The 27998-nt window shown below is 40.8% G+C and overlaps 1 protein-coding gene across 3 annotated transcripts; it reads right to left on the reverse strand.

The window, feature by feature from the left end:
* Positions 1-17: 17 nt before the first annotated feature.
* Positions 18-27998, reverse strand: gpr22b (G protein-coupled receptor 22b). 3 transcript variants are annotated; one of them, XM_052123165.1, is made up of 4 exons: positions 11464-12217; positions 7723-8619; positions 6205-6327; positions 18-4466 (listed from the first exon to the last, which is right to left on the reverse strand). In XM_052123165.1, the coding sequence occupies exon 4, from the start codon at positions 4460-4462 to the stop codon at positions 3146-3148; it is 1317 nt and encodes a 438-aa protein (XP_051979125.1). In that variant the 5' UTR covers positions 4463-4466; positions 6205-6327; positions 7723-8619; positions 11464-12217; the 3' UTR covers positions 18-3145. The 3 variants fall into 3 exon arrangements, with proteins under 3 accessions (XP_051979125.1, XP_051979126.1, XP_051979124.1); XM_052123166.1 differs by lacking the exons at positions 6205-6327; positions 11464-12217 and adding an exon at positions 27928-27998 and having other exon boundaries at positions 19-4466; XM_052123164.1 differs by lacking the exon at positions 6205-6327 and having other exon boundaries at positions 19-4466.

Consider the following 27998-nt stretch of genomic DNA (forward strand, 5'->3'; position numbering starts at 1 on the left):
AACAACCCCCTCAAAAGCATGCTTTTCTCATCAGTACAATGCAGATTAGTTCAGTGTGACACTAATGACCAATGATACAATTAATTCTCCACAGATCTGCGGACTCTACCCTATTGCAGAATTTACGAATTTCAAATATCCACCCCTTTTTTGTATTTATTTACTGTGTGTGCATTTCTATAGGGGCTAAGCCACTTATCTCTTCCAACCCTAGTAACGCCCATGTTGCACACTTTTTTATTAATTCTTTAACTACACATTGTCATATCTACAACCATCCAATCAGTCGCATTGTTGCAACCTTTAAGTACAAATAACACCCAATAGTTCATATGGAGTCTGACATGATGAAACGAATAACCTGCAGTTCAATACGTTTTTAATTCTCTATAAAGAACCGGATCATTAGAGTCATTCTTTCAGGAATTGGACCACACTCTACACGGTACATTTTGTGCTGTAGATTCAAAAGAACCAGCTCATAAGAGTCATTTGTTCGTGAACCGCACTACACTGGTCACACTGAAGATTCAAAAGAACCGGCTCACAAGAGTCATTTGTTCGGGAATCGGACCACAGTGGTCAAGCTGTGTGTTTAGCATTGTAGATTCAAAAGAACCAGCTCATAAGAGTCATTTGTTCATGAATTGTACTACACTGGTCACGCAGAAGATTCAAAGAACCGGCTCATAAGAGTCATTTGTTCATGAATTGTACTACACTGGTCACACTGAAGATTCAAAAGAACGAGCTTATACGAGTCATTCTTTCGGATATCGAACTACATAAGTTGAGCAGTGTGTTTTGCCTCGTAGATTTAACAACAACAAAAAAACTGGCTCATTAGAGTCATTTGTTCAGGAATAGGACTACAGTGGTCAAGCAGTGTGTTTCACGTTGTAGATTCAAAAGAACCGGCTCATAAGAGTCATTTGTTCGGCAATCTGACTACACTGGTCGCAAAGTATGTTTTGCATCATTGATTCAAAAGAACCGGCTCATTAGAATAATTTTTTCATGAACCGCACTACACTGGTCACACTGAAGATTCAAAAGAACCGGCTTATAAGAGTCATTCGTTCGGGAATTGGACTACAGTGGTCTGGCTGTGTTTTTCTGGCTGTGTGTTCAGTATGGTAGAATGGCAGCACTTTTCATCAGTGTTGCATCTGCTGTAGTGGAAGAATGCATGTTCCTGGACTATTAATGGAACCGAGTGTCATGAAAATCATTCGGCTCCAGGATTTTTTTATTGAACTGGTTCTCAGTTTCCATTCCTAATGTCCTGTGATAGACGGATTTGACTAAACTATGCTCGGATTCAGAGAAAATATAGTTTTTCCAGTTTCAGTGTTGGTGTATTTACTTGTTTTAGCGGCGTTGGGCAGTATAGTACCAAATATTGTTTAGTTGTCTCATATTTTACCTGAAAGAATTGGACGTATGGAATTATGGAAGGTCACCGCAGCATACTGAATGGCTGGTTGGTTGTTTGATGTGTCGACACTTTAAGAGAGGTAGAGCCTTGATTTGCAGGTCACTGGATGACCTGGATTTGACTTGACTTGGCATGGACTGAGGATTCATATGCAAACATGATTTTATTCTAGAAAATAACAGGACTGGGAAGGCATGAGCTGTTGATGGCATATGTTTCTGGCTAGATGTTGCTTTTCTAGATGTTACTGAAGAAATATTTACCCTGTTTGGATACAAAACATTTCCTGAATCAGTATCATCCAATAAGACCTTGTGATTGATTATAAATCAATGAATTCTAAAATTCTTTAAATATCATTCTTAAAGGGACAGTCCACCAAAAGAATTAGAATTATGACATCATTTAGAATGACTTGTTTCCTTAGTGGAGATGTTAGCCAGAATGCTAGCCTTAGTCACCATTCGCTTTCATTTACATATTTGTTGTTGGATTTTTTGTGTTCCGAAGAAGAAACAAAGTCAAACGTGCTTGTTACAACATCAGGGTGAGTGAACTATTCCTTTAAGAACACATTCAACAGCTATCATGGAGGGCAATACAGCATATTGCAATGTGTATGCATTCATGTCAAAGACTTCTTTTTTCCCCCACGAGTTTATTACAAATTCATGTATACACAGGCTATGAGTCATAATGGAGGTACTTGGCTAATAAAGAGTATGTACAAATCTCTGTTTTAATGTATTGACATACAGTGGTTTATAAGGGACATGCACGCTGTAACTGCAATTGTATCATTCTAGGAAACCTATAATTAACAGTAACAGATTATTTGATACCTGCTCATTTAAAGGTGAAGTGTGTCATTTCTTTAATGTTTTAAATACTTTGTTTCCCAGCTGACTATGCAGAGACAACTATAAGTAAGCATCCGTCATTTGATTACCCTTTATAAGAGTAAACGCTGGCTCTACGGCGCCAACTAAATGTTGCTCTTTTTGTTAAAGCATCCCAACTTGAGCAGCATAGCAAAATTGGCTCAACCAATGGCGCAAGTTTGGGTCGCGACTAAATCAACCAATGGCACACGGAGGGAGTGTTCTGGAAAGCTGTTTGAAAACGCTCGTTATTTTTGCTATTCTGTTTGGTGAAGCTAATGGCGAAGAAATGCACACTTCCCCTTTAAGGCTAAAGGCCATGAAATACTTCGTTTTTCCGCATGCCGTTCCGTCTCGCGCATGCTCAAACGCTCAGCCTTTCAAAGTTTACTCTTTTGTCCACGAGTCCAAATGGATGCGTTTGATGTATGCATAATGTACTGATGACAAAATTTGCGTCAGATAATCTATGCGGCATGTGGAAAACAAACGTTTACTTTGGCCTTTATATTCACATCACAAGGTTCCTTTTTATATATATCAGTGCTTTAAAGGAATATTCTGGGTTCAATAGAAGTTGAGCTCAATCGACAGCATTTGTGGCATAATGTTGATTACAACAAAAACATTTTTCGACTCGTCCTTCCTTTAAAAAAAGTCAAAATCAATGTTACACTGAGGGATATAATGGAAGTGAATGGGGCAATCTGTAAATATTATTTATTATTATAATTTTTTGTGTTAATCAACATTATGCCACAAATGTTGTTGATTAAGCTTAACAACAACATGTCTGAGAACTAGTCTGTGCAATATAGTGCCACGTTCAGTCCGCATCTTCCGACGACAGACATTTTTGTCTCGCTTCGTGATCATCGAATGTCACTTTCTTGTTCCGCTTGGGGTCGATCCAAGAGTTTCGTATGACCGCGTTGTTCGGCAGTGGATCTGCCTCGATAATAGACACACCGCGTTTCTTCAGTTTACTTTTCAGAACTTTCTGGAACTTCTGCCTCGTGAAGGCGTAGAGGAGGGGATGGAAGACCGTGGTGCCGTACGCCATGACTAGGAAGCCTAGTCGAAGTTTGACGGTGAGGTCGCTGGGACCTACACTGAGAATCACAGTGTTTAAAACGGTGATGGGTGTCCAGCATAGGAGGAACGTGGAGATTATGAGGAGCGACATGCGGAAAACACGCTTCTGACGCTCCCGACGCTCCCGGTGGCGTTTCACGGCCCGTCTTAGGGCAATAATCACTGACACTGACGTGCGCATGCCTAGCGGTGCATTCCCCCGGTTACCAACACCGCTTTGCGATGCATCCGTGATCTCGGGTAGCTGCTGCTCGGACGTCGACATAAGCGAAACGTTGTTTTTTCGTCTCATTTTCTTCTTTTTCTGCACAGCGTGGAAGCGCGCACCAATCCGGATGTTGAGTGCTTGCAAGATCTTGGCGTACGTCATCAACATAATGATAGCAGTCAAACAGAAAATTGGGATCTGAGCCACTAGGTGGTAGTATAGTCCCAGTTCAGTGTAATACTCGTTAACGTGTACTACAGCGGTCTGATTGGCTTTAGTGGGTTCTGGTCCCAAGAAACCCACCTCGATAAATGGCACCAAGAAGCTGATGAAAGATAGTACCCAAATGCAACCCAACAGGGCCACTGCCCGTCCCATAGTCAGTACTCGATTGGCTGGTTTGACAGAGATGTCATATCGGTCTAAAGTGATGGCTAGCACATTGGCTGCCGTAGCCACGCTGGCGAAGGACACGCAAGCCTCATGGAAGCAACAAACGAGGACCGTGTCGCCTTGTAGTGAAAGCATCAATACGACAATAGTTAGGGGTATGCAGCATGCACACACCAACACATCCAACACATGGAGATTCATGGTGACGATGTTGCTAACGGAGTTGACCAGGTTGGACTTCATGCAGTAGAGGGCCAGGACCGTCAGGTTGCTGCTCAGGCCCAGTACGATCTCCAGCATGAGGAACCCGGTCAGGGAGACCTGGAAGCTGAGTGGGTAGGGGTAGGGGCCGGCTGCCATCATGGCAGGACTCACGGACTCTGTGATGTCAAGGACGGTTATGTTACTCATGGTGCTTTTTTCCTCTGTTGCGGGAGGGGCGTGCATTATCCTGCAAAACAAGACAGCAGGATTATCCAAATGATCTAACAATAGTTTATCTAGCATTTAATCCCAATCCGGGTCCAAGTGTCTCACCATACGCTACTACCCTTATCTAACATACCTGATTCTACTGATATACTCATTAGCAGATTATGGGTGCGTTAGATAATTGTAACATCCAAAATGTGGAGTTCTTCAGAACCAGGGTGGAGAAGTGTTTCCCAATCCTGGTTTTAGGGTCATTCCCACACTTCCCAAATTTGATGTCTCCTTTGTCTCCAACACACCTGATTTAACTCATGACATGAATTGTGTCAAATAAGGTAGACATCCAAAATGTGTTGTATTGGGGGGCTCCAGCTCTAGGACAGGTTTGGGAACCACTGATCTAAAGAGATAATTGCAAATCCAATAAAATTGCCAGTGCATTTAACCCTTGTGTGTCAATTTAAAAAAGTAGCTCAGAGGTCCTTACAGGACAAAAATGTCCGTGTCAAAAAACTGCCATAATAATATTATATATTAATATTATTTTCCATGTTCAAAGACAGATTTTTTTTTAACTAACATCAGTCCTAATCATAACTACCAAATAGTCATTAATTGTCAGGATTTGAACCCTTTAAATGCCAGTTTGTTTACATAATTTGTTGTTGTTTTGTTTTCTCTCTCTCACACACACACACACGATTTTAGCTGAATCATTTATTCCGTTGTCCTGCAGTGCTCTATAAAACAGCAGACAGAAAATAGGGCAAAAGCTTGTATTTGCTCCATAGGCTAAACATGAGCACAATGGCGCCATCTGGTGTAAAATATAATGCATACATTTTTAAGCCAGGTCTCTGGAATGAATGCATAATATCATAGAGTTCATGAGTTTATTCTTTAATGGCACTGGGATCATATATTGCTGTTTCAATGGGGATATTTTTGTCCTGAAGGTCCTAAGTGTACACAGTGTATTATAGGATATATTATAGGCACCTTTGGCTAAATGTATGCCGTTGGCATTAACACAGCCAAAATGATCAAAAAAACTGACAAAAATGTCCTGAAGGTCACACAAGGGCAATATGGGTCTGTTTCAAAACCAAGTGAGCTGCCTCCAGAGGAAGCATGAAGGCTTTTCCATGCTGCATCCTAAGGTACCTCATTTTGGCCAAATTCTGGGAAGGCAATCCCAGATTGCACTATGATGAGCTTAGTGGAATATAAATCCAAAATGCTGGAAGAAGCGAGAGGACATTTTATTACTGTATACATGCCAGACATGGCATTGCATTGTTCCTCTTGTGTAACCTGTATTGAAATCAATTGCGAATCGAGCCTCCTGCCCGCTGTGCGTGAGAAACACTATTTGAATGCCACACTTATATTGCTGCTTATGTAGACATTCACATTCACACACCAATGACGGCAGAGCTGCCATGCATGGCACTAGCCTGCCATTGGGGTTCAGTGTCTTGCCCAAGGACACTTCGGCATGTAGAGTCGTGTGGGCCGGGAATCGAGCCACCAACCCTGCAATTAGTGGCCGACCCGCTCTACCACCTGAACCACAGCCATAGAAGACCGCTAACTGGGTTTTGGAACAGTTCCAATATGTCATGAAAGTTAATGGTGACTGACACTGTCATTCTGCCTAACATCTCCTTTGATGTTCTTTTGTATGTTGACTGTTAATGCATTCGTCATGCACTGGCCATGCTGTATTAGCCGCTACTAAGGATAGATGCACTTACGGTTACATTTCTTCTCCACAATGCATTTTCATTTGTAGTGCAGTGATGGATTGCTCCTTTTGGGAATGTGACTGCATCGTTAGTGCTATGTTTCATTCATCACTGTGAGGATGGATGGTGAATCTAGAGTGCAAGAGAATGGGTATTGTCGAGATAAGTGTGAACCAGGGGCTAGACGACGATAAAGTCTTTTGTTATTTAATCAGTATGATGGGAATCAAGGTAGATGGAAACATCAAGGTAACTAAGACTATTGTGGTCTAATTAATTGATTAAAGGGAGAGGTTTCCCAAAAATGAAAATTCTGTCTTTGCTTGTATAGAGAAATATAAAATGAAACCGAATTGTGCGTGAGGCTAACGTTCTGCCTAATATCTCTGTGGCAGGGCGGAGGGCGGGGCCGGGTCATGATCATACACACCCGGTCCCGTATTAGGCTAATCAAGCCTCTGCAGTCAACCTTTATACCTCAGAGGCTTGATTAGCCTAATACAGGACCGGGTGTGTAGGATCACGACCCGGCCCCACCCTCCGCCCTGCCACAATCTCCTTTTGTGTTCCTCTAAGGAAAGAAAGTTAATATGAAGGCCAATTAAACAATGGGAGAGTTTTCATTTTGGAGTGAACTATTCCTTAAATGGCTTTTAAATTTCCCGAAGCACAACTGGACCCAACTCTCTAAGGCAGGGAACCTCTATCCCATTAAGGGCCATTTGAGTATTTAGGAGATTATCCGCGGGCCATACCCGCTAAATGGCTCTAAATGGCTTGCAATTTCTGCTTGTGCGTTTAAATTAACGTACGCATTGTTACATGCTCGCGCATCAAGAAAAAACACTAAAAAGTGTATTATACAATGTTTTTCATTATTAAAAAAAACCCGGCAGTTTTCAAACGTACTGTAAATGGATAAGGGTGGATGTGGCCTATTGAATTTCTCAATGGTCACCCGTAGCAACCAAAGTTCAATTGTAAACACTTTTGGTTGCCGTGTCAGAGCGTCACTTACGCAAACGCTTGCGTTTTTCCTATCCGGCTATGCAACGCACCGGCTCCATTGAAATCAATGGATATTCGAAAGCTTAAACTTACAGTTCTATGATGCATTGTCAACTCTTGCGTGTGTAGGTGCCTTAAGGCTAGCGTACACTTCATTTTTCCACGTGCCGTTATGTCTCGTGACTGTCGGGCGCTCTAGCCTTTCAAGTAAACTATTTTGGCAACAACTGCTTGGTTATACTCTTCAGCACAGTCAATGCAAAGATGCGCAAAGACGTGGCCTATATGCACGATGTAAATTGCGTCACGTGCATTGTGCAAGCGGACAACCGAAGTAGACTTCGCTCATCCCAACTGACACCGTGGTGGGATTTCAATGATTTCATGAGCCGAAATACAAAAGGTAACTTCTCACAAATCATCTCAACCCAAACTTGTTTTCTAGATGGTTCAAGCAACATATCCTGGTTGGCTCTTGCCTGACTCTCTGATTAGTTTATTTGACACATTATGACTTACCCCTTCCCTTCCAGCTTCTTTCTCAGCCTCAGGAGTCGGCTGTGAAGACGGGAGAGTCTGGAAGGGGTACAAGTTGTACATCAGTCCCAGGCATGGCCTTTCATGGAAGCATTCTGCATTTCTTAATCCTCATAATCCAGCAGAGAATTCACTCAGCTTTATGGTCATAAAGACAGTTCGCCAGCACCTTCTTTTATTTTGTCAAATCAAACGATATGTTTGGTCCAGTGCCATGTCCAGAGTTAATGCCAGCTTTTTCATACTTTCTCTCTTGTACTCTCCTCTCTCTCTCTCTCTCTCTCTCTCTCTCTCTCTCTGGTCCTGGAAAATGGTGAACGATTCAGAGATAAATTGTCCACACCATCACCTGTGTATAAACTAGCTGACCTGATAGACTGGACACAGCGCTAAATCAAACTATAAAATAGCTAGAAGTTGGGTTGGAAAGAAATCTGGCAACATGGTTGGATAAAAATAGAAACTTAGAACTGCTATGCCTTTCCTTTAGTGATGTATTCCTGTTACTACACATTTATTGGCCCTTGACGGCGATAAATCCATATTGATTTGCTTTTCCTGATGTGCATGTGCCAAAGAAACCAAGGTCACTGAATTGTTTAGGGGAGTATGAGGAGCCAGAGTATACTGTCCATATGTCATTTCCTGTCCCATCACTGGAGGTAACCTTTAGTTGTCATCGTTTCCAAAGGCAAATGATAAAGTCACTCCAAAATCCTCTCTAGGGTACGTCCTTGCAGGCTAGAAAAGTGGGAACCCGACTCGTAAATACAGCCCGCAGTTGACTGCGTGACCCAATGGTAGAGGGGCGTATTGAAGGTGTTCCTTTGGCCTTCTGAAGCACTTTAGAAACAATTCTCTTCTTAGTCTTCAACAATCCTAATAGAAACACACAGAGGACAGATAAGCATAGAAACGACAACGTTCAGTTCTTCAGAAGCTGCATGAAGCCAACCAAATAAAATCAAGTAAGAAATACAATGTGCTCAACGTGTTCCTCAAGGTATCTACCGGCTCTGGTCTTGCTTAAGGTCCATGTGAGGGTATAACATTCTTTTTCACACCAATGCCTTTTAGGGAAGGTCTAAGGTCAGCCATGCAAGAACACGACTATCACATGTTCAGATTTTCCCGAAAGAAATGAGGTGATCTTGTTTCTGCGGTGAATGAGATTTTTAAACTGTAAATTTTCCCCAGATGTCTTTGACAGTTCAGGGGAAACAATAAACAATAAACAGAATCGATCCAGTTTTCAAGTGAACTCTCAGTAGAGACGTCAATACGCTAACCAAAGTCAGAATAGTGTTTACAGGGAGTGATTAGCTAATAACATTATGCACACATGTGCATAAATATGTGCCTATGTCATAAAAGTACCGGTAGGCATATAATCAGGACCATAACCACATGCCCTGCCAAACATTCAGAACAGTCGTTGATCAATTTGGGTTTTAAAGAAGTGCATTTACATGCACAATCTTACATGGGTTATGTTTAATAATCTGACATAACTGTTCCCATAAAATATAATGAAATGTGATTGGTCACACAGGGACTACTGGGAATGATTTATTTTACAATAGTTTTCTGTAAAGTACTTGTATTCTCTTGTTAAACCTAATATAAGTTTTTACTATTAATTGTATTGTAAAATCATACTTTTCACATCTAAGAAAACAACAATATTTTACCTTAGAATCACAGGTATTGTCTTGTTAAATATATAATAATTTGTTATTGTATATGTTAATTTATTATTGTTAAATGTTAACCAATAATATTTTTTTTTAACTGTACTATTTTACATTATTTTACCGTTAAATTACGGACATTTTTTACAGTCTAGCAGACAAATTTTCGCCCATTTTGTTTTTGTTTAACCAAATTTTCCTTACCGACAGAGGCGGCGCTTTCAAACAGTTCTTTCACAGTTTCAGAATTTATGCATTTTTAAAACCCATTTTATGTTCATGGAGTAATCTCTAATATTGTCGGTGGTAACCGCCTTGTGGTCGCTATTAGTGGTTCTCGTTCTCAATGGGGCGTGTAGTAAGTTGTGTGTGGATCGCGGAGAGTAGCATGAGTCTCCGCGGTGTCATGTACAACGAGTCACGTGATAAGATGCACGGACAGGGGTGGATTTAGGCATGGGCGACATGGGCAATCGCACAGGGCGGCATCTTGCGGGGGCCGGCACTAGGCAGTGGAGGCACCCCCTCAGTCAACAACTTTGGGGGCGTGTTGAAGTGCCATCCCCACCCCCGGTCAACCACTTTGGAGGCGTGTTGAAGCGGCACCACACCACCCCAAACTCCGCCCACAGGTCAACAACTTTGGGGGCGTGTTGAAGTGCCCCCCCACACCCCCACTCAACAACTTTGGAGGCGTGTTGAAGCGGCACTACACCATCCCAAACCCCGCCCACATGTCAACAACTTTGGGGGCGTGTAGAAGCGGCACCACACGGTGCGTGTGGAACCGCTACTGTGCACGGATTGATGGTCTCAGAAGCGGAGGCAATTGAGACTCGTCCTCCGCCACCCGGACTGAGGTAAGTAACAGCGCCACCCCTGTTAACGCTTTGACATCAAAAGCAGAGAAAATCTGATGATTTAAAATCTCATTGAATAAGTTGATTTTTGGTAGTTAACAGAGTGTTGCATATAAATGCACAGAATGACAGATTCTAAAAGGTTTGCCACGGGTCCCCCAAATCGTGAATATTTGGTTACACCCTTGCTTAAAATAAGTATTTAGATGGCAAAATCAACCACATTTTTGTTTGCCTCTATTGTTCACTCGAATTCTGTCATCATTTACTCACCCTCATGCTCTTCCAAACCTGAATGACTTTCTTTCAGTGGAACACAAAAGGAAATGTTAAGCAGAATGTTAGCCTCAGTCACCATTCACTTTCATTGCGTCTTTTTTGGGGGGGATACAATGTAAGTGAATGGTGACTGAGACCGTCATTCTGCCTAACAACTCCTTTTGTGTTCCAACAAAGCAGGAAAGTCACAATAAATGATGACATAATTTTCATTTTTGGGTAACTATCCCTTTAACTAAGTGTAAATATTAATAAGGCAACGGATTAATTGAGATTATTATGTTTGTAAGTCCAATTTTTACATATTGCACTCCAAAAGATGGCATTTCACTGCAATAAAAAACAGAAAAACAAATCTTAATTAGTACTTTTGTCTCGTTTTCCTGTAAACATATTTAAATATTCTTAAAACAAGATATTAAGTCTTGTTTTTAAAGAAATCTGACAAAACTTATGCTTAAAACAAGACGAAGAACAAAACTAATGCCAATGAGGTAGCTTGCTCTCCCTGTGAATTAGGTTTATTTGTCTTACCCCATCAACATATAGTTTTTTTTTCTTGTTTTAAGCATAAACCTCATTAAATTTAGTAAGATTTCTCTTCAAACAAGACAAAATATCTCATGCAATTTTGCTTGTCAAGTAAATGCATCTTGTTTTAAGAATGTTTAGATATTTATTTACTGAAAAAAGACAAAAAATAACCTACTAATCTAGAAAAGATATTAGTAGATATGACCTTCTAAGTTTGATTTCTCTTGACGCCCACTTGTCTTTGAGATTGAAGTGTTTCAATCGTTTCATACGCAAAAAACAGGCATGCATAAGCGTGCATTCGACATTACATTTCAGTCCAAATGAATCCCCAGATGTATTCAATGTCGCGCGCTTACCTTTGTCACGCAACATAAAGTAGCGACAGCTTCATCAGTGTCATCCCAGATCCACAAGTGCATGTCCCGCACACTTTTGCATTCATCGGATCTCAGTGCGTTCTCTAAACACGCACAGAAGCGTCAATGACAATCTGTTCGCGTGACCTGTCAACAGTGTCAATGGAGTGACACAGAGCAGCGTTAACGGTTTCATTCACTAACTTTATTCTTATCTGTCAGTATTGACCGCATACAAGCAGTCTTCCAACTGTGATGCGTCCATGTCTTGCTTATGTACCCCTCTGTTGCGCCGCGCGTGCTCGCGCTCTCTCCTCCTCTCTGCGGCGGTTTTGCAGTGTTGCTCTCCGCTCTGATTGGTCTGTTGTAATGGGGTTAACCCTTTCCTACGAGGAGAGTGGGATGCACTCTTCCTTTTGTTTTCTTGTCGTTCCCTCCATCCTGCGATGGCATGTTTGATCGGCTCGTCCGGTGCATGCATGCATCAGTCCCTGCAGAGATGCGTTGGATTCTATTTAAACACACTGTGTTGGTGTTGCATGCTCGCACTCGTATTTGATTCCTTGCTCAGTGCAATACTCTGTGATGAAAATGCAAGTGTGTGCTTCTATTCCCAAACCTGCACTGCAAATAAAATAAATACAAATCTGTGTTTTTCTCTGTAAAAAAATGTCTAAGCATCTTTAAATGCATGCTTTCAATTTGGTTTTAGGCATAAACCTTGCTACATTTTTGTTTGAATATACAGTGTGCTTGAAACAAGTTGCCTTTAGTGGGAAAAAACTAAACAATTAAAGGAATGTTCTGGGTTCAAAGCTATTTAAGCTCAATTAAAATCATTTGTGGCATAATGTTGTTTACCGCAAATAATAATGTCATCCTCCCTCGTTTGTTTAAAAGTAAGACACTTAGAATAAAAAAAAAAAATAAAAAAAATAAAAATAAAAAAAAGACACTTAGAATGGAAGTCAATGGGGCCAGTCTGTAAACGTTCAAATTGACAGTGTTTCAATAGTTTGGCCAAAAGACGTTAAATGTTAAAATTATTTTTGAGCAATAAAATCAGGGATTTACAGACGTTACGCTGTTTACCAGATTAGGGTTCCTGGCATTATGTCGTCATGGCAACAAAGTTGTAAAATCAGATATGAGTTTACACAGATATGGTTAGTACGAGACTTTATCACTGTAAAATCATGTTAAAACGTCTTGTGGCTATACTTTTGAAATGGTGTGTATTTTAGCGTTTATGGTCTGGCCCCCATTGACTTCCATTGTAAGTTTCTTACTGTGAGTGTGTGAGTGTGAGTGAGTGCGTGAGTGAGTGAGCGTGAGTGTGTGAGTGTGAGTGTGTGAGTGTGAGTGAGTGAGTGAGTGAGTGAGTGAGTGAGTGAGTGTGAGTGAGTGAGTGTGAGTGTGTGAGTGTGTGAGTGAGAGTGAGTGTGAGTGAGTGTGTGAGTGAGTGTGAGTGAGAGTGAGTGTGAGTGAGAGTGTGAGTGAGTGTGTGAGTGAGAGTGAGTGTGTGAGTGAGTGTGAGTGTGAGAGTGAGTGTGAGTGAGAGTGTGAGTGAGTGTGTGAGTGAGAGTGAGTGTGTGAGTGAGTGTGAGTGAGAGTGAGTGTGAGTGAGAGTGAGTGAGAGTGTGAGTGAGTGTGTGAGTGAGTGTGTGAGTGAGAGTGAGTGTGTGAGTGAGTGTGAGTGAGAGTGTGAGTGAGTGTGTGAGTGAGTGTGTGAGTGAGAGTGAGTGTGTGAGTGTGAGTGAGTGTGAGTGAGAGTGAGTGTGAGTGAGAGTGAGTGTGAGTGAGTGTGTGAGTGAGCGTGAGTGTGAGAGTGAGTGTGAGTGAGAGTGTGAGTGAGAGTGTGAGTGAGTGTGTGAGTGAGAGTGAGTGTGTGAGTGAGTGTGAGTGAGAGTGAGTGTGAGTGAGAGTGAGTGTGAGTGAGTGTGTGAGTGAGTGTGTGAGTGAGAGTGAGTGTGTGAGTGAGTGTGAGTGAGTGCGTGAGTGTGAGTGAGTGAGTGAGTGTGAGTGTGTGAGTGAGCGTGAGTGAGTGAGCGTGAGTGTGAGTGAGCGTGTGAGTGAGTGTGTGAGTGAGTGAGCGTGTGAGTGAGCGTGAGTGAGTGAGTGAGTGTGTGAGTCAGTGAGTGAGTGTGTGAGTGAGTGAGTGTGTGAGTGAGCGTGAGTGTGAGTGAGTGAGTGAGTGTGTGAGTGTGTGAGTGAGTGAGCGTGTGAGTGAGTGTGTGAGTGAGTGAGTGTGTGACTGTGTGTGTAAGTGAGTGTGTGAGTGAGAGTGAGTGTGAGTGAGTGTGTGAGTGAGTGTGTGAGTGAGAGTGAGTGTGTGAGTGAGCGTGAGTCTGAGTGTGTGAGAGTGAGTGAGTGTGTGAGTGTGTGAGTGAGCGTGAGTCTGAGTGTGTGAGAGTGAGTGAGTGAGTGAGTGTGTGAGTGAGCGTGTGAGTGAGCGTGTGAGTGAGCGTGAGTGTGAGTGTGAGTGTGAGTGAGTGAGTGAGTGTGTGAGTGAGTGTGTGAGTGAGCGTGAGTGTGAGTGAGTGTGTGAGTGAGAGTGAGCGTGTGAGTGAGCGTGAGAGTGAGCGTGTGAGTGAGCGTGTGAGTGAGTGTGTGAGTGAGCGTGTGAGTGAGAGTGAGTGAGTGAGTGAGTGAGTGAGTGAGTGAGTGAGTGAGTGAGTGAGTGTGAGTGTGTGAGTGAGCGTGAGTGTGAGCGTGTGAGTGAGCGTGTGAGTGAGCGTGTGAGTGAGTGTGTGAGTGAGAGTGAGTGAGTGAGTGAGTGAGTGAGTGAGTGTGTGAGTGAGTGTGTGAGTGAGTGAGTGAGTGAGTGAGTGTGTGAGTGAGCGTGAGCGTGAGTGTGTGAGTGTGTGAGTGTGTGAGTGTGTGAGTGAGTGTGTGAGTGAGCGTGAGTGTGAGTGTGAGAGTGAGTGTGAGTGTGTGAGTGAGTGTGAGTGTGAGTGTGTGAGTGAGCGTGAGTGTGAGTGTGTGAGTGAGCGTGAGTGAGTGTGTGAGTGTGTGAGTGAGCGTGAGTGTGAGTGTGAGAGTGAGTGTGAGTGTGAGAGTGAGTGTGAGAGTGAGTGTGAGTGTGTGAGTGAGAGTGAGTAAGTGTGTGAGTGAGTGTGTGAGTGAGAGTGAGTGTGAGTGTGTGAGTGAGTGTGTGAGTGAGCGTGAGTGTGAGAGTGAGTGTGAGTGTGAGTGAGTGTGAGTGTGTGAGTGTGAGAGTGAGTGTGAGAGTGAGTGTGAGTGTGAGTGAGTGTGTGAGTGAGTGTGTGAGTGAGCGTGAGTGTGAGTGTGAGTGTGAGTGTGAGTGTGAGTGAGTGAGTGTGTGAGTGAGAGTGAGTGTGAGTGTGAGTGTGAGTGAGTGAGTGAGTGTGTGAGTGAGTGAGTGTGTGAGTGAGTGTGTGAGTGAGCGTGAGTGTGAGTGTGAGTGTGTGAGTGAGTGAGTGTGTGAGTGAGTGTGTGAGTGAGTGAGTGTGTGAGTGAGCGTGAGCGTGAGTGTGAGTGTGTGAGCGTGAGTGAGCGTGAGTGTGAGTGAGTGTGTGAGTGAGCGTGAGTGTGCGAGTGAGCGTGTGTGTGAGTCTGCGTGAGTGAGAGTGAGTGTGTGTGTGTGCGTGCATGAGTGAGTGTGTGAGTCTGCGTGAGTGAGTGTGTGCATGAGTGTGTGTGTGAGTCTGTGTGAGTGAGTGTGTGTGTGAGTCTGTGTGAGTGAGTGTGTGTGTGTGTGTGTGTGTCGTATGTAGAGGAATTGTGATTGATAGTTTCAATTAAGCTGGCCTGTCAGTTGGCAGAAGGGCCTGTCTTTCTCAATTAATTTAGTTTGCCTCATTTGCCAGGTAAGACGGGGCATCTAAAGTGGCAATCACAACAAGAATGTGCGTGTGTATGGTCATATTTGAAGCGGGCACTTGTTGGCATGCATCTCTTCAGCACATTTTGAAATGCACATATTTTTAAGCTTTCTATAGACAAGGCGGCCGCACCGTTGAAAACTTTTCACTAAAGCCAGACTCAGACTTTCAGCTGCTTATTAATATTTCAGTATGCTTTCCCAGCAGCCCTCTGATATTCTGTTATTTCAATGTTTCTGCTTTACTCTGGTGGTGAGTTTGAGAGGGAAATCAGAAAGAAACGCAAGTGAACAGAAGCATATCATTTATAGCCTATGCGCTACATTTTTTAATGTAACTATGAATAAAAGAATTACACATTAATAGTATTAGAACGCTTACGTCATGCAAATTGCTGATCATCTTGTCTGCACATGACTAAACAAAACAGACACCTGAATTTGAGGTGAACAATCTTCAGTCAGATGTCTGGAGCGACAGAAAGCCAGTTGGGAATTATCAACACTCTCAGCAGCAGCTCTCTTATCCCTCTCCTGCAGTGCCACTCATGTTCTTAGCCGCAGTGCATTACGGGTCCCATAAGATTAGTCCCGTGCTAATAGAGCCGCACACCTTTGTATTTCTGAAGTGGCAGGCCGTGGTTTAATCATTGCTCTCTTAACACACATAGCAAATCTGAAAGTTTTTTGTATTACTCAGACAGACCAGAGAAGACAGAGGCGAGACAAGTCAATAAATAATTATCTTTTTAATGTTTAGGTACCTTTCCAGATGGCACACGTGCGTCTCCAAGATGTCTGTTTTAGATCTTTTCATCCGGAAAGCATCACAATCTAATTAACATCTGCTAAACATCTTAAAAACATCAGATTTACAAACATGTCTCGAAGACATCTGCTGAATGTCTTATAGTCATCCAAGAGGAAACTTCTTATAGATGTATTCCAGATAAGCAAACAACCTAGAAACATGTCTTCCAGATGTAAACATATACATCAAATAGACATCATGGTGATGCACGTGTGCTCTCTGTGTATCTGTGCTTAACGTAGAGAGACAATTGTTCAATACACCATTCTTCTGAATTATGCCAAAAAGTGTAAACAATGTTTAGCTAGCTAGCTAACGCTAGTTGCACGAAATTACACACTTCATCTTCAACAAATAACTTGATTAAATTTTTCAGTAGCATGACAATAGCTCCGGTCAATAAAAACACTATTCAGAGATTAAACTGAGAACCTTGTGTGCCATTTTACGTCTTCTATTTTGTAGTAAAATATTTAGCTAAATGCTGCTGCGCTCATCATCAATGCTTGATGCTGTTTATTGTATTTAGATTGAATTTATCTGTCTAGATTTTATTTAAAGCTGTCACCCTAATTGTTTGGTGCCAGATAAATGTTGGAGGGTCTGCATTAGATAAATTATTTCATTTGATTTCATATTTAAAAAGATGTAGCCCCCCCTTAACCATTGTGCGTCAATTTGATAAGTTACTCAGAGGACAAAAATGTCCGCCTCAAAAAACTGGCATAATAATATTATATATTAATATTATTTTCTACTTTCAATAAGTTCATTTTTTAACCAACATCAGTCTTGATCATAACTACGAAATATTCATTCATTTTCAGGATTTTAACCCTTTAAATGCCAATTTTTTACATTATGCCACTGTTGTATTTATACACACACACACACACACACACACACACACACACACACTCACTCACACACACACACACACACACACACTGTCAGATGCATCATTTATTCAGTTGTCCTGCAGTGCTCTATAATACAGGAAGCAGAAAATAGGGGAAAAGCTTGTATTTGCTCCATAGACTAAACATGAGAAAAATGGCGCCATCTGGTGGAAAATATAAAAAATGTAAATTCTGAAGCCAGGGCTCCGGAATGAAAGCATAATATCCTAGAATTCATGATTTTATGCTTTAATGGCACTGGGATCAAATATTGCCCAAAATTTGGAATGCCCAATTCCCAATGCGCTCCAAGTCCTCGTGGTGGCGGAGGACGAATCTCAGTTGCCTCCGTGATCTCAGACTGTCAATCCGCACATCTTATCACGTGGCACCATGGAGACGTAGCGCGTGTGGAGACTTCACGCTATTCTCCGCGGCATCCATGCACAACGCACCCCACCGGATGCGAGGAAGTTATCCCATGTGACTCTACGCTCCATAGCAACCGGGCCAATCTGGTTGCTTAGGAGACCTGGCTGGAGTCACTCAGCACGCCCTGGATTCAAACTTGTGACTCCAGCGGTGGTAGTCAGCGTCTTTACTCGCTGAGCTACACAGGGTCCCGAGTGTAACTATTTTGTGTACACAGTGTATTATAGATGTATTATAGGAACTAAGGTTGAAAATTCAAAACTCACCAAAAAATACACACCTTTGGCAAAAGTCGTTGGAATTAGCTCCCAAAATGATCTAAAAAACGGACCGAAGGTCGCACAAGGATTAATGTCATTCAATGTACATTAGCTAATCAAGCTCATTTGTGAAGTTAGCTAAGTTTTTGTAAGTAGCTCGTGGTGTAGCTACAATTTATCGGCTAGCCTATATTTTAAATATACAAGTTATATAACAGATTCTGCCTCTAGCTTTAATGTCATTAGCTACTTTATGTTTGTAGCTGATAGTGTAGTAGCTAACCATTTTTGTAAAAGCGTAGCTTGACTGTATATAAGGATTAGCTTGTGTGACCGGCGAGTACATTAGAGGCACCGCTAGACTTCTGTGTTATCCGGGGCTTAGCCCACAGGCAATATTATAATATAAAAATAAGAAGAATCCTTCCTTCTATGACTTAAAAAATGACCACCCTACGTGTCAAATAATAATTATATTAAGCATAACACTGACACCGGTTCAGAACTTTATATGAGCAAACGTCAATAAACGAATCAAACACATTTAAATTTAAATTGCGAATCAAAGCAAGAACCAGTCGGCTCATTTGTTCATTGTGCAGAAACTAACGCTAACAATAAAATAATTATTAAACCATTTCAATTTGCAATTGTCACTTCTCATAATATTTTGAGAATAATGTGAAATAGAATTATAAAACAGGTTAAAATATCCAACCAGAATATGCTACTCATTTACCTTTTTTTGTACATTTTTGTCCACACACTGAACTAAAAAAAGTACATAACAAATCTGTCTGTTCTGTTATTGTTTCTCAGCATATGCAACACCAAAATAGGCAGAGAACCTTTGCTCAATTACAGCAAACTCCTCTACTTCCTGTTTCAGTCACATGTGTTTACGTTAGCTTGATAGCGTGAGAAAGGACAGGTCTGTCGCTTCAGAGTGCCGCACACATGCTCCAGAGGAAACTCTGTTCAACCCTCGGTCAGAGATTCACTGAGAAACTATAATTGAGGGTTCTCCACACTATTGCTATTCAGTTTACATTATTTTTAGTACGATAAAGTTACGCAAAAAATGTGTGACGCTGTGCAAAACGCCTTATTAGTTCTTAACTTGACATGTCGTCTAAAAAATGTGGTGCTTTTGTGCAAGACGTTGAAAAACAGAGTATGTGAGTGGAGCGGCATGACTTTGTCTGGAGCGAGGAGCAGGTTTTTAAAAAATCTGAGCGTCATTGTTTTTTCTCGCTCCAAGAGCGCTCCACTAAGGCTTCATCACGGGAACAACACCTGTTAATGGCCCTTAATGCAATAATTCAGCACGTGTTAAGCGGTGTTAAACACTATTGGCATGAAGGAAAGATGGATTTCTGGTATAACCAGAAAGAATGTGATTAAAATATAAATATAAATACAAATTTAAAATCTAGCAGCACTTGGTAATATTCGACGTCCAGCATGAAGTTTACTTTTGCTTGCTGTGTTTACAGCAGGGGTGGACTGGCCATAGGGAGAACCGTGACTTTTCCCGGTGGGCCCGCCGCGAAACGGTGGCGATAAACTGAAATGGGCTGCGATATGCAGAATTATATATATATATCCTCTATTTTTTTACTTATTTTCCACCCAATTTGTAACTCCCAATTCCCAATGCGCTCTATGTCCTCGTGGTGGCATAGTGACTCGCCCCAATCCGGGTGGCGGAGGACGAATCTCATCACGTGACTTGTTGAGCGTGTTACCGCATCCACGCACAACTTGCCCCACATTATAGCGACCACGAGGAGGTTACCCCATGTGACTCTATCCTCCCTAGCAACCGGGCCAATTTGGTTGCTTAGGAAGCCGGACTGGAGTCACTCAGCACGGCCTGGATTCAAACTTGTGACTCCTGGTGTGGTAGTCAGCGTCTTTACTTACTGAGCTACCCAGACCCCCGATATATATCCTCTATTAAATATTTAGAATAATCTTATTATAATTGTAATCTAATGCATCGCAATTTTAACTGTAGGCTATTTTGTCCCACATTAACAACCTAAAACACCAAGTGAACTAATCAATATTTTATATATATATAATAGGTATTTTAGCGCCGTAGGCCACTTATAAATTTGCAGATGAAGAAGCTCAGCAAACGCGAACAGATAGAGGTAGATTTAAAATTAAAAATACTTTTTTAATTAAAGGTTTATTAAAAAGAAGTGCAATAACTGAAAATATTAGGCAATAATACAGAAGCCTAATAATGTTTGTTTAGTCATTTTCTTAATTTGATTTAATTTAATGTTTTGTTTTCATTCTGGTAATATTTATTCATTAGGTAATTTTATTAAATCATACTAAAATAACTTTAAGGTGGAGAGGTAGTGAGGTGCTCGTTTTGCCATGGAGCGAACACAGAGCGGGGTTTCTCTAATTCAGGAGCGCGGAGCGAGCGAGGAGCAGGAAATGGACGACCCGGAGTGGAGCTTGAGTGAAGTGTGTGGCAGGGCGGAGGGCGGGGCCGGGTCGTTATCATACACACCCGGTCACTTATCAGGCTAATCAAGCCTCCGAGAGTCATCCCAGTCTACCTGGATGAGGGAGGGGACAAGGGGAGGGAATAGGGGGGTACTTCCTGTAACTGTTTAGTATCCCCCCAAAAAACACTGTAAAATTTAAACGAGAGGGAAAAGGCCAACGCAGAGCGGCAGTGAGAGAGAGAGAGAGAGAGAGAGAGAGAGAGGGGAGAGAGAACTGGCTTGACGATATAAATAATATTTTAATATAAATCTGAAGCAAAAGACACAAACACACACATGACGGACATGTCTGTAAACAATCTCTCTCTCCCGCACAATCCTCCGCAGTCGGCCTTTAACCCTCTCGGAGGCTTGATTAGCCTGATAAGGGACCGGGTGTGTATGATCACGACTCAGCCCCGCCCTCCGCCCTGCCACAAAGTGATTTAAAGAATGGTTTAAGCATGGCAGGGAAATTGTTACCGCTCCGTTCCACTCACATACTCTGTTGAAAAACCAGTGCATCACTATGGTCAAAGATGTTCATGTAGTGCATGTTCATATAGTGAAACAATTGCTAAAACTCATTCATTCATCATTCTTGTAGTGCTCCTAACATGAAGACTCGACTCATAATCAATTTTAATAATTTAACGTTACGGCTACATACGTTTTAAAACCCACAGCAGAATAGTCCTAGGGTAAAATAGGACATGTTTAGGTAGATTTTGTTGATTTAAAACGTAAATAGAACATCAAGCTTGAAAACCACATCTGATCGGAAGGGCATTTTTTCGCTTGTAACACCACACCTCGGAAATGACACGATACGTGTGAGAAACCACGTAATATAATTTAGTAAAAGTGTTGCCACATTCATGTCATTTCATAAGATCAGGCTGATTTATCTGGTCACACATTTTATTGACACAGCCGCCATATAGCCTCATTTAAGAGCGAGTAACGACTTCCATTTCATTCAATTCATTGCACAAAGGGATTGTATGCCTTCAGAAGACTCGTGTTTTCCTCCTTTATATGCTGCCTACATAGTCAGCTCACTAGATTCTGGCACAACTCCGAGAACACATGGTTAGTTTTGTTGATGTTATGTCACATTGATTGACGGAGATAGATGTTTTTGACTGGCAGGTTCATGAGCTCTTCAACGGGGTATTGAACATGGGTAAATGTTTGTTCGTGATTCACAGTTGTTTATCCTGGCCTTTAAAATATGTTGCAAATATATCTTTTACTCCCAGGGCCCCTAAACGACACAACACAATCATTGGGCGGTTATCACGTGGTACCGAGGTTGTCGGTTACTAGAACGTTTGGGACGTGGATTCATCAATCATTGTGTGCGGACAGGCCCACGTGCAGTTTTAAACCCTGATGTCTCCTGCTGTGAGGTTCTGAAGACGAGGCATCCTGTTTGTTTTTCCGCATCAAGAGAGATCTTTGCTCGGAGGTCGGCCGGGGAACCCGAGGAACTTCCATGTAAACATACGATGTGTGAATATCAACAAGGGGATTTTCAGCAGAGAATAGGGTCTCCCACTTTCTCACGCTAAAACGCATCTGTATTCATCAGGGTCCCCATAATCCTTATATTAAAGTGATGTGCATTAGCCTTTTGTACAAGCTGACCGATGTCTTTCTCGTTCCAAAAGAGATGAACAATTTGAGATGTTGACCTTGGCTGCACTTGTATTTGAATATATGGTTTATTTATTCATTAAACAATGATGAAATAGTATACTTCAGTTTTACGCATGCCGCTAAGTCTACACATGTATTGTCTGCGTACAGCCCAGTTTTTCTTGACATGTGGACAGTCCATGTCTGGGTGTGTAGTCTACAAATAAAGCTGGCATTGACTGTGCTAAAAGAATATACAAAGCAGTTGTGTCGGGCATGTGTCGAATGCATCTGTACAGGCTCGCGGTCGAAAGAGTATACTTTGAAAGGCTTAGCGCTCAACTTATTGCACGACAGAAGGGAACAATGAAGTATACCCTATCCTAAGCAAGCTAGATTTTTTGCCGTTGTTGTGTACCAAAATGTTTCAGACTGCAATTCATAAAACAACACAAGTGCACGTTGCATTCTCAGCGTTGCCACTAGGGGCGCAATAGCGGACATTAGTGTGAACTGTCCATTTCTACAGCGAGTTTCCTTTTTCAAGAAAACTACTGTCATGGCGGAGCAATATTTTTAAAGAGAATATTGTTAAAAAAAGTAAGTTAAAGTCAATATATTTATTGCCACTTTGCTGAATAGCAACACATCTAGTTTAATGGCGCAAACTTTTGAAGGTAACTCGATCGCCCCCTTTAGTACTGCAGGTTGTTACCGCGTGTGTAATTTCTGCGCTACTAGTGGCACCAAATGGAATTACAAAAATAAAGTATGTTTTCAAACAACCTTTAGCAATACCTCTTAGACTCATCACGCCCTTTCGCCCTCCCTGACTCCCTATGAACAATTAGGCAATACTAATTAAAAGGCGATAAACGTTTAAGCCCACTATACCATAAACACACTGGGCAGAAAGCGTGGCAGAGGAATCCGTTCCAGACTACTACTACTAGTTCTGCAGTACTGCGTAAGAATACTGTGGACAGTATGGACATTTTTTTGTGTGTAAGAGTTTCTAGGGGACATATTACATTTGCTGAAATGTTGCAAGCTAGTTTTCCATTACAAAAACAGCCTTTGAGACAGCAGGTAAAATACTTGTTCACCTTGATACACCCTTGTTAAAAAAAAACTAAAATAGGTTGGAATAAAAAAGGAATTCCTACTGGAGATTTTGGACATCAAAGGTGTCTGTTCTGTGCTTGCACCAGTACCAACACAGCCTGAATGCGTGATGACTGCTGGTGCTTTACAGACACAGCGACATCAGGCTTTTAGTATGCTGTACAGATGGAACCAGCCTGTCTAAACCTTCCTCTGAAAGCAGCACTTGAATTAGACCGCAGGTGAATGCAAAGGGGGTTCAAAATGTGTGGCTTTGTAAAGTAAAGAGAGTGGGGTTTTTTTTTCAAGTAAGACCATAGATATGAAACATCACTATTGGTGTAGATTCGCATAGCCAGACCTTGGACTAAATGGCATAAACTTGGACAGAAAGAGACCATCTGAATGGCAGGTAATGTAATCGAAAATAATTTGCAATATTTTGGCAGGCTTATCTGAGGTAGATTATACCACCATAACCTACTTAAAGCTGAATTATGTAATTTCTGCAGCACCGAATGGAATTGCAAAAATAAACAATGATTTCTAAACCCCTTTCTGAATACGCTCCCTGTCTGTCACTGGTCAAACAAACAGATAGTCCCGCCTCAGCTCACGCCATTGGTCGAGTCAATGTTGTTGGGTAGGTTAACTTTCATAGTGCCCCTGTGTATACAGTTTTTAAGAAAATTAACCTATGAATAGCTTAGTTGTAGTTGTCTCTGCATATTAAGCTGGGATAGAAGAAAGTATTTTAACACGGAAAAAGTTAGACATTTCAGCTTTAAAAACAGCGAAAATGAGCCTAAACGGTTGTACATTAGGTTAGTGTTAGGTTAGGTTAGGGCTAGTGTTAGAGGGTTAAACTACTGATTTTATTATTTATTTACCTTGAAAACTTTAGTGTTTTGTTTGGTTCAAAAGGGGCAAACAATTAACAAATTTCAAATATTCATGTATAATTGGATCCGTTCTGCTCATCTTAACGCACAGAAATGCTGAAAGACACAAGCAGTCACAGCACCTGTTTGTTATGAATCTCTTTTTATTGAAATCTTTGAAAAGGTTCAAAATATTCTGTTTATAAATTTTAAATAAGATTACTCATTTTATCCTCCAAAAATTGCAAAATTTACCCACTGTCGTCATCACAAAAGTTAGTATGTCAGCCTATTGCATCCAATTTTTTTTAAAAAGACTCATTTTCTAAGTTTGCATATTACTTTTGAAATGAAAAATAACAAGAGGACTGTACAGTTGGTTTTGCAAAAAAAAAAATCGTAAACGTCTCAAAAACATCTGCTGAACGTCTTACAAAGATCCGATTTACAAACATCCTAAATCATAAACGTCTCAAAAATATCTGCTGAACATCTTACAAAGATCCGATTTACATACATCCTAAATCATAAACGTCTCAAAGACATCCGCTGAACGTCTTACAAAGATCCGATTTACAAACATTCTAAATCATAAACGTCTCAAAGACATCTGCTGAACGTCTTACAAAGATCCGATTTACAAACATTCTAAATCGTAAACGTCTCAAAAATATCTGCTGAACGTCTTACAAAGATCCGATTTACAAACATTCTAAATCGTAAACGTCTCAAAGACATCTGCTGAACGTCTTACAAAGATCCGATTTACAAACATCCTAAATCATAAACGTCTCAAAGACATCTGCTGAACGTCTTACAAAGATCCGATTTACAAACATCCTAAATCATAAACGTCTCAAAGACATCTGCTGAACGTCTTACAAAGATCCGATTTACAAACATTCTAAATCATAAACGTCTCAAAGACATCCGCTGAACGTCTTACAAAGATCCGATTTACAAACATTCTAAATCATAAGCGTCTCAAAGACATCCGCTGAACGTCTTACAAAGATCCGATTTACAAACATTCTAAATCATAAACGTCTCAAAGACATCCGCTGAACGTCTTACAAAGATCCGATTTACAAACATTCTAAATCATAAACGTCTCAAAGACATCCGCTGAACGTCTTACAAAGATCCGATTTACAAACATCCTAAATCATAAGCGTCTCAAAGACATCCGCTGAACGTCTTACAAAGATCCGATTTACAAACATTCTAAATCATAAGCGCCTCAAAGACATCCGCTGAACGTCTTACAAAGATCCGATTTACAAACATTCTAAATCATAAACGTCTCAAAGACATCCGCTGAACGTCTTACAAAGATCCGATTTACAAACATTCTAAATCATAAACGTCTCAAAGACATCCGCTGAACGTCTTACAAAGATCCGATTTACAAACATTCTAAATCATAAACGTCTCAAAAACATCCGCTGAACGTCTTACAAAGATCCGATTTACAAACATTCTAAATCATAAACGTCTCAAAAACATCCGCTGAACGTCTTACAAAGATCCGATTTACAAACATTCTAAATCATAAACGTCTCAAAAACATCCGCTGAACTTCTTACAAAGATCCGATTTACAAACATTCTAAATCATAAACGTCTCAAAAACATCCGCTGAACGTCTTACAAAGATCCGATTTACAAACATTCTAAATCATAAACGTCTCAAAGACATCCGCTGAACGTCTTACAAAGATCCGATTTACAAACATTCTAAATCATAAACGCCTCAAAGACATCCGCTGAACGTCTTACAAAGATCCGATTTACAAACATTCTAAATCATAAACGTCTCAAAGACATCCGCTGAACGTCTTACAAAGATCCGATTTACAAACATCCTAAATCATAAACGTCTCAAAGACATCCGCTGAACGTCTTACAAAGATCCGATTTACAAACATTCTAAATCATAAACGTCTCAAAGACATCCGCTGAACGTCTTACAAAGATCCGATTTACAAACATTCTAAATCATAAACGTCTCAAAGACATCCGCTGAACGTCTTACAAAGATCCGATTTACAAACATTCTAAATCATAAACGTCTCAAAGACATCCGCTGAACGTCTTACAAAGATCCGATTTACAAACATTCTAAATCATAAACGTCTCAAAGACATCCGCTGAACGTCTTACAAAGATCCGATTTACAAACATTCTAAATCATAAACGTCTCAAAGACATCCGCTGAACGTCTTACAAAGATCCGATTTACAAACATTCTAAATCATAAACGTCTCAAAGACATCCGCTGAACGTCTTACAAAGATCCGATTTACAAACATTCTAAATCATAAACGTCTCAAAGACATCCGCTGAACGTCTTACAAAGATCCGATTTACAAACATTCTAAATCATAAGCGTCTCAAAGACATCCGCTGAACGTCTTACAAAGATCAGATTTACAAACATTCTAAATCATAAACGTCTCAAAGACATCCGCTGAACGTCTTACAAAGATCCGATTTACAAACATTCTAAATCATAAACGTCTCAAAGACATCCGCTGAACGTCTTACAAAGATCCGATTTACAAACATTCTAAATCATAAGCGTCTCAAAGGCATCCGCTGAACGTCTTACAAAGATCCGATTTACAAACATTCTAAATCATAAGCGTCTCAAAGACATCCGCTGAACGTCTTACAAAGATCCGATTTACAAACATTCTAAATCATAAACGTCTCAAAGACATCCGCTGAACGTCTTACAAAGATCAGATTTACAAACATTCTAAATCATAAACGTCTCAAAGACATCCGCTGAACGTCTTACAAAGATCAGATTTACAAACATTCTAAATCATAAACGTCTCAAAAACATCCGCTGAACGTCTTACAAAGATCCGATTTACAAACATTCTAAATCATAAACGTCTCAAAAACATCCGCTGAACGTCTTACAAAGATCCGATTTACAAACATTCTAAATCATAAACGTCTCAAAAACATCCGCTGAACGTCTTACAAAGATCCGATTTACAAACATTCTAAATCATAAACGTCTCAAAAACATCTGCTGAACATTTAAACATTTGGTAGAAGATATCTCGGTGTGTAGTGTGAAAGCGATCCGTGGCCGTGTCGTCTGAGGCACACACACTGCTTATTAGTGCTTTCTAAAGGTCATCTTCTCAACTTTCCTGTCCTGCCTTTATCTTAATTTGAAATCTGCCGTATTGAATTTCCTCCATTGAGTACTCACTTTTCTTCTCTCGCTCTCGCTCTCGCTCTCTGTACCTGTCTTTTAAATTCCAAGCGATCGTAATTGAATAACCCTTACATCAATGGAGTAAAACACACTTGGCTCCATTGTGTGTAATCACAGTGGCTTTATGGACTCGTCTTTGATGGTGTTTTCTACTACTTTCTACTAATACAAGTGTCTCACACACAGGGGTGTAGTTTCCAAGAGGGATGGGGGAGAGGTAACCCCCCCCCCAATAATCAAAACAAGCAAGTACAAATAGTTCATCAAAATTGCAAACATTACTCATTTAATCCTCAAATAAAAAATATGACACATTTTGTCTTCAGATATCGCAAAAAAAAATTACTTATTTTATCTTAAGTAATAGCCAAAAATACCCATTGTATCCTCCAAAATTGCGAAAGTTTCTCCTTTTATCCTTGTAAATTGCAAAAGCTACCCACTTTATTCTCAGAAATTACAAAAATGATCCATTTTGCCTTCAGAAAGTGCAAAAAATTACAGATTTTATCCTCTGAAATAGCAAAAATTACACATTTTATCCTGCAAAATTGCAAAAACTACCCACTTTATCCACAGAAATTATAAAAATTACCCATTTTGTCTTCAGAAATGGCAAAAAAAAATACCTATTTATCCTGCAAAATTGCAAAAGTTACTAATTTAATCCTCAGAAATTGCAAAAACAACCCACTTTGTCCTCAGAAACGATAAAAATTACCTATTTTATCCTCAGATTTAGCATAAAGTACACATTGTATCCTCCAAAATTGCTAAAGTTACTCATTTTATCATCGTATATTTCAAAAATTGCCCATTTTGAACTGGGAAGTCACAAGAACTACCTTCATTATCCTCAGAAGTTGCCAGAAATGCTGCATTCTATCCACAGGAATAATGGCTGTAAGTATGTTTC

This window comes from Xyrauchen texanus, chromosome 49, assembly GCF_025860055.1.
Source record: "Xyrauchen texanus isolate HMW12.3.18 chromosome 49, RBS_HiC_50CHRs, whole genome shotgun sequence".
In the NCBI taxonomy this organism is placed as follows: Eukaryota; Metazoa; Chordata; class Actinopteri; order Cypriniformes; family Catostomidae; genus Xyrauchen; species Xyrauchen texanus.